Raw genomic sequence first — 7,427 nt, forward strand, 5'->3', positions numbered from 1 at the left:
GGTTATAAACAAGTATGTCAAGTTTCATCAAAATTAGATGAAAATTGTGACCTCTAGAGGGTCCACAACCTTGATATACCACATTTTTACTCTATTAGCGTAAGATGGGCGGCCATTTTGTTAGGCAGTTTTGGTCCCATCATTACGGTGTAAGAGTGATATATTCAAACGTTTTTTTTAAATCGGATAATGTTTATAGCCCAAAGATCTTGGTTCCTTTCGATATTCACGCACATCGGATCGTAACTTCCTGAATTATGGCCCCTGATTGTACGAAAACTCGCATTTTTAGCTTGTGGTCACAATTTTTATCCGATTTAAAAAAAACGTTTTAGTATATCACCGTTACACCCTAATGATAGTTGATTTTGAATTTCGTGAAAATCGGACCAAAACTGCCGGACAAAAAGGCCGCCCTTTGTACGCAAATAGTGTAATATATGGTATATCAAGGTTGTGGTCCCTCTAGAGGACACAATTTTCATCCGATTTTGCTGAAACTTGGAATGCATGTTTGTATCCCAAAAATCTTGGTTCCTTTCGATATTCGCGCATATCGGATCGTAAATTCCTGAATTATGGTCCCTGATTGTACGAAAAATTGCGCTTTTAGCTTGTGGTTCCTCTGGAGGTTACAATTTTTATCCGATAGTTGATTTTGAATTTCGTGAAAATCGGACCAAAACTGCCGGACAAAATGGTCGCCCTTTGTACGCAAATAGTGTAATATATGGTATATCAAGGTTGTGGTCCCTCTAGAGGACACAATTTTCATCCGATTTTGCTGAAACTTGGAATGCATGTTTGTATCCCAAAAATCTTGGTTCCTTTCGATATTCGCGCATATCGGATTGTAAATTCCTGAATTATGGTCCCTGATTGTACGAAAAATTGCCCTTTTAGCTTGTGGTCCCTCTAGAGGTTACAATTTTATCCGATTTAAAAAATAAACGTTTAGTATATCACCGTTACACCCTAATGATTGTTGAGTTCAAATTTCGTGAAAATCGGACCAAAACTGTCGGACAAAATGGCCGCTCCTCATACGCAAATAGTGTAAACATCTGGCATATCAAGGTTGTGGACCCCCTGGAGGTCACAATTTTGATCCGATTTTGATAAAACTTGATAAGCATGTTTATAACCAAAAGATTTGTGTTCCTTGTGATGGCTCTTGATTGTACAAAAAATCGAATTTTGAGCTTGTGGTCCCTATAGAGGTCATAATTTTTATCCGATTTAAAAAAAAACCGTGTGAATATATCACAGTTATACACTAATGATGGTTGAGTTTAAATTTCGTGAAAATCAGAGAAAACTTTTGATAATCACACATATCCGAATGTAACTTCATGGATTATGGCCCCTGATTGGCCAAAAAATCGCATTTTTAGCTTGTGGATTCTCTAGAGGTTACATTTTTTTTCCGATTTTAAAAACCGTTTAGATATATCACCTTTCCACCATAATAAAAGTTGAATTGGAATTTCAGAAAAATGAAAACTGACCGACAAAATGGCCATTCTTTGTACGCAAATTGTGTATAAGTATGTAATACAAAGGTTTTTGATAAAAAATTATGGCTCCTGATTGTTCGAAAATCGCATTTTTAGCTTGCAGATTCTCTAGAGGTCACAACCTTTTTTTTCGATTTTAAAAACCATTTAAATATTTCACCATTCCACCATAATGAAGGTTGAATTCGAATTTCGAGAAAATCGAAATGAAACTGCCCGACAAAATGGCCGCTCTTTGTACGCAAATTGTGTAAAAGTATGCAATACGAAGGTTGTGGACCCTCTAGAGGTCACAATTTGTATCCAATTCTGATGAAGCTTAAAAAATATTTTTATATTCCACAAATCTCAGTCCCTGTTGATATTTGCGCATTTCAGACCATAACTTTCTGGATTATGACACCTGATTGTTCAAAAAATCGTTTTTGTTTTTAGCTTGTTCTCTATCCATCTCTTGCAAATTGTGGGCGTATCCTGCCTGGCAGCCGCTGGTTAACCACTATGTATAATTGTCACAGTAAAGCGAAGTTGTTAAGGCCTCCGTGTGTTGTTGGTGATTTTCTTGTGTCGGTAAAGGTCCAGCCCACAATCAGGCCAACAATTTGTTTCAAGCACTTCCATTCAAATCATTGTCGTGTTTTCATTGCTCGAGACCTTTCACTACTTTATAACCTATGTCTATTTTTTGTTTAAGGTGTAATGAATAGTGATTATAAAAATCTCCAATCAACTGACAGTGAAAATATGAATAATTATTCCTTAACTGGAACCTCTACCAGTATTGTAGCTGCACGCATATCGTTCACCTTCAATCTTCTTGGGCCTGCTATGGCTTTAGATACAGCCTGTTCATCATCTTTATTAGCTATTCATCTTGCTGCTCAAGCTCTAAGAGAAGGTAATGTTGGTTCTGAATACGGCTGGCAATTATTACATCACTCACGAACATGAAATTAAAAACACAATTTCTATGAAAAACAATCACTGGTTTTTACAGCCATATCACAACATTTCGGCAAGTGTTCTCTTGTCGTTATGATAATCGTGACTAGAAACGAATTGGCACATACACACACCCACTCCTGTCCGATGGTTACTATAGCCACAACTAGAACCGTACATATGGTTAAAACGTATTTCTTCACCAGCTATGCACGATCGTTCACTTTCTTTCGGTGTTCAACATTTTGATTCTTTTCTAGTCACGAGTGTTGTCTACCCATGTCATTCAATACATTTAAATGTTCACAAGCCCCTAAATTGAAGTAGAAACGTCTAGCCGGTTTACAAAATACGAAATCAAATATACAAGTTGTTTGAAATTAGTTCAGCTCTGAACGTAGTCTCATTACACTCGCCCTGTACGTTCAGAAACAGCCGTCCTATTGAATCCTTGGCGAAAAAATTTCACTTCCCAGTAAATTTTACTGGGCAACCTTTTACTGCTCAACGGTCGCGTGTCAGTCCCTGTGAACGCCTGAACAATGTAAATGAACATCTTAGTGAGAAAATAAGACCTCGCTTACCTCGCTAAAACCCGTATGAGCGACACAACACGCTGTTAGAAAAATACGTCCCCGTTATCTACACGACTTGACCGATGCCATTGATCGGGTGACGCACAAATTGACGAACTCGGTCATACAAGATGAAACGAAATTTAGATAAGTCCGGGGGTGGAGGGGGGGGGGGTCATTGAAATCTTTGAAAAGTTGAGAATCTTCAGTCATTCATTGCTTTGCCTATTCCAATTACAATAATTTACAATCAAATTTTTTCAAACACCCCCCCCCCCTCCCAGGCTTACCTAAATTTCCTTTCATCTTATATGGCCGAGTTCGTAAATTTGTGCGCTACCCTATCAATACCCTATCAAACATCCCCCCTCCAAGGCTTACCTAAATTTCCTTTCATCTTATATGGCCGAGTTCGTAAATTTGTGCGCTACCCTATCAATGGCTGAACTAGTTTGTAATATGCTGTTAGCTAGTTGTAGCACAGTTTACATTATCATTAACAGGTGATTGTGACATGGCCTTAGCAGGGGGAGTTAACTCATTGATGTCTCCTAGTATATTTGTTCAACTCAGTAAATTTGTGCGCTACCCTATCAATGGCTGAACTAGTTTGTAATATGCTGTTAGCTAGTTGTAGCACAGTTTACATTATCATTAACAGGTGATTGTGACATGGCCTTAGCAGGGGGAGTTAACTCATTGATGTCTCCTAGTATATTTGTTCAACTCAGTAAAGCCAGGATGGCATCCCCTACTGGATATTGTCAGGCTTTTTCCTCTAAAGCTGATGGTTATGCAAGAGGTGAAGGTGCAGGGATAATTCTTTTAAAACGACTGAAGGACGTGAGTACATTTGACTACGGTATAGTTTGTTTTCTCATTTAATAAACAATATTAGAAACTATGACTCTAGGTTTACCTATTTCAAAACGTTAATATCATTTTGCGATTTTCATGGTTTGTTTCATTACTAACTATTTAACCTTTATGAAATTCAGGCAGAACGTGATAACGATCCAATATGGGGGACAATTATGACAGGGTGTAACCAGGACGGCCACACTGTGACGCCCATGACAGCCCCCTCAGGAAGTCAACAATTCCAATTATTGAAAACAGTTTATAGCAGATATAATATTGATCCTGATCGACTGGAATACATAGAAGCTCACGGTATGTAGCATACTGACAACACAACAATATATAGAGGATATTTGTCGTTTTAGAGTGAATAACATATTTTATTTCATCGAATAGCAAGAAAATATAAACGTTTTCTTGCTTAGAGAAGAAATAAAATATGTTATTCACGACAAAACGACAAATGTTCTATTTATTTTATGATTTTACAATCATTTTAGGTAAAAACAACTAGCCAGTGGAATAACACTTTTATTTCACTGATAAAACGCGGTATTCCACTACTGATCATAAAATAAAACAACATATTTATACAAACTAGGAACACTACCAGAAAGTAATTAGAAAATTAGCGAGGCTATAATTCTAAAGTATACAACAAACAACTATGCATACCTTATATTGAATAAACAAGTATACATCGTTAACATATACAATTGGTTAAATGAGATGCCACGATAATATGAATAATAAATTGACAATGATATAATTTAATCGTGAATAGTTTGACAAAGAATACTACAGATATGATAAGCAAAAGGTTAACTAGGAGTCCAACTATAACATGAATAGACGATTAACAAAGATACGATGCAAATGTTAACTGGCAATACCATAATACCATGATATGGGATCCTAATATGCAATATTTAGGACACGGTGAACACATTTTAAAATCAGAACACGACTTCGTGTAATCTATGGACATAATGTTTTAGAGTACAAAGAAAAATGTGTAGAATAGACTGTTCACGTATTTCACTAGAAATAAGAATTTTAAAATAAAAAGATTATTCACTCAAATTAATATGCACTTTTATGCCCATTTTCGTCTATTTTAACGCTCTTTAGTCTAACTAAATAGTTGACTAACACATTGAACACATAGCTAAAATATAATACATGTAAACTAACTGTAAATACCCTGATGCCACAACGTAATTAAATAGCTGTTAAAATTGGAATAAAACTATTAACATAACAAAGAAAGTATTTTCCATCCAAGTTACTTAATTTGTAAATATTGACTGCATGTATATATATTATGATATCTCAATTTTAATAGGAACTGGTACACAGGCTGGCGATCCCGTGGAGGCGAACTGCTTGGGTGGATTTCTCGCAGATCATATCAAAAATGCTCCACGTTATATTGGCTCAGTTAAAACTAACATTGGCCATCTGGAGTCAGCTGCAGGAGTAGCAGGTGTAATTAAAGTTCTTCTGATGCAGAAACACTCACTTATCGTCCCAACTCTTCATTTCGATACACCAAATGAAAAGATTGACTTTGATAAGCTAAAGCTTATAGTAGCAACAAGTACCGACAAATGGCCGACATACAGTTACGACGGAACAAAATTATCATGCGTTAATTCATTTAGTTTCGGTGGAACAAATTGCCATGCTATCATTAAATCTTATAATGGAGCCAAAGCAGTTAAATCCATCGATCCTGACAAACTACGACTTATCTGCTTCTCTGGAGTAGACGAAATTTCAGTGAAGGGCAGTATTCAGCATTTTTGTGAGAAAGCTAAAACGCAAGCTTATTCTATAGATGATGTGGCCTTCACCTCAACTGTAAGAAGAGATCACTACCCAGTAAGAGTTGCTAAGGTGGTCAAATCAATGGACGACGCTGTAGATCAATTAGAAAGCAAAACCACAATTGACAAAGTTCCGGCTAAAGCTCTACAGAAACAAAAGCACATCATTTTTGTATTTTGTGGAATGGGAAGTACATGGAAGGGCATGTGCAAGGAGCTCATGAAAACTAACCACGTTTTTTACAAGAAAATACTGGAAATAGATGCTTTATTGTTACCACTGACAGGTTGGTCGATTTGTCAAAGATTTGATGATAGTTTTGATCCAACAGATCCATATTTCGGCCCAATTGCATCATTTACGTGTCAGGTTGCCCTTGATGCTGTGTGGAAATACTGGGGAATAAAACCAGACTGCGTTGTTGGTCAGTCAGTTGGCGAAGTAGCAGCATCACATTCAGCAGGAGCACTGTCTTTGAAGGATGCAGTGAAAGTTATTTATTATCGAACATATCGACAAGCCAATGCCATAGGGGGGTCTATGCTGGTTGTTGGTAATTATGATGTAGGCGAGGTTCAGAAAATAGTTGATGATTACCAAGGAAAAGTAGTTATTGCTGTACACAATAGTCCTAAATCCTGCACCCTAAGTGGGGATACTGACGTTATCGAAATGGTGAAATCGAGAATCCAATCAGCAAAAGAAGATTTAGAAATCCCGCTGTTTCTACACGATTTGACGGTAACCAGTGCTTTCCACAGTCATCATATGACAGAGTGTTCCAACCAGATAAAGTATGATCTATCAGGATTACAAGGTACAAAACCTGATGTGAAACTGTATTCAACAGTATCAGCCAAAGAAGCTATAGAATCAGATTTTATAACAGCAGAATATTGGGCAAAAAATGTCACAGAACCAGTGTTGTTCCAACAGGCACTCCAGGATGCTGTAACTCAAGATTGTTTCAATATTTTTCTTGAAATTGGGTCAAAACCTGTACTCATTGCCCATTCTAAAGAAAATTTTGATCTAAACCAAACATGCGTGTTGATCTCAATGAAAAAGGATATGGAAACAAATTGTATGATGCAAAATTTAGCAGAGCTTTATGCACACGGAATTGACCCAAATTGGGATAATGTTCTTGCTGAAAGAGGAAATGTTATAGACGTGCCACAGTATCATTTCAATCCAAAGTCAAACTTAATTATTCCAGAGACATCAAAGCTTGCCTTAATGGGAGGGGACCGGCATTCGAGTGGCCATCCATTTCTAAGACCAATTATTGGCGCAAATAAAAGCTACAAAGTCCTGATCAACCCTAACAGAATTGGATCAGTATATGAACATTTTGTTTTGGACAACATTTTCATACCCGGCGCTTTTTATGGAGAAGTAGGTTTAGCTATTGCTGGGCACTTAACATCTGGAAGGGTTACTGAAACAGCCGTGTCGATTAACTTTAAACACCCCCTTGTACTACATCCAGGAAAAAGTGTTGAACTGGATGTTTTAACAAGTGTTGAAGATGATTATAGAAGAGAGAAGGAGAAAACTAACTACACTGTTTTACTAGATAATCAAATTTTAGCGGTGGGTTCAATCAGTTGGGCAGATAACCAGGAAAATACATTTGTAGATATAGATGAGATCAGAGATCGATGTCATTTAGAGTTTTCTCAGGGAGATATTTACGGAG

General features: G+C 37.0%; 1 protein-coding gene across 1 annotated transcript; it reads left to right on the plus strand.

The window, feature by feature from the left end:
* The first annotated feature begins 2,261 nt into the window (after positions 1-2,261).
* Positions 2,262-4,215, plus strand: LOC126830503 (phenolphthiocerol/phthiocerol polyketide synthase subunit A-like). The gene is made up of 3 exons (XM_050560891.1): positions 2,262-2,415; positions 3,696-3,877; positions 4,033-4,215. The coding sequence occupies exons 1-3, from the start codon at positions 2,262-2,264 to the stop codon at positions 4,213-4,215; spliced, it is 519 nt and encodes a 172-aa protein (XP_050416848.1).
* The last annotated feature ends 3,212 nt before the right edge of the window (positions 4,216-7,427 follow it).

This window comes from Patella vulgata, chromosome 8 (assembly GCF_932274485.2).
Source record: "Patella vulgata chromosome 8, xgPatVulg1.2, whole genome shotgun sequence".
Taxonomy (NCBI): domain Eukaryota; kingdom Metazoa; phylum Mollusca; class Gastropoda; family Patellidae; genus Patella; species Patella vulgata.

Coding starts and splice junctions, on each gene's coding strand:
- LOC126830503 (XM_050560891.1), top strand. CDS start 2,262: ATGAATAATTATTCCTTAACTGGAACCTCTACCAGTATTGTAGCTGCA. Junction 2,416..3,695: donor TGCTCAAGCTCTAAGAGAAG/GTAATGTTGGTT, acceptor TATCATTAACAG/GTGATTGTGACATGGCCTTA. Junction 3,878..4,032: donor TTTTAAAACGACTGAAGGAC/GTGAGTACATTT, acceptor TATGAAATTCAG/GCAGAACGTGATAACGATCC.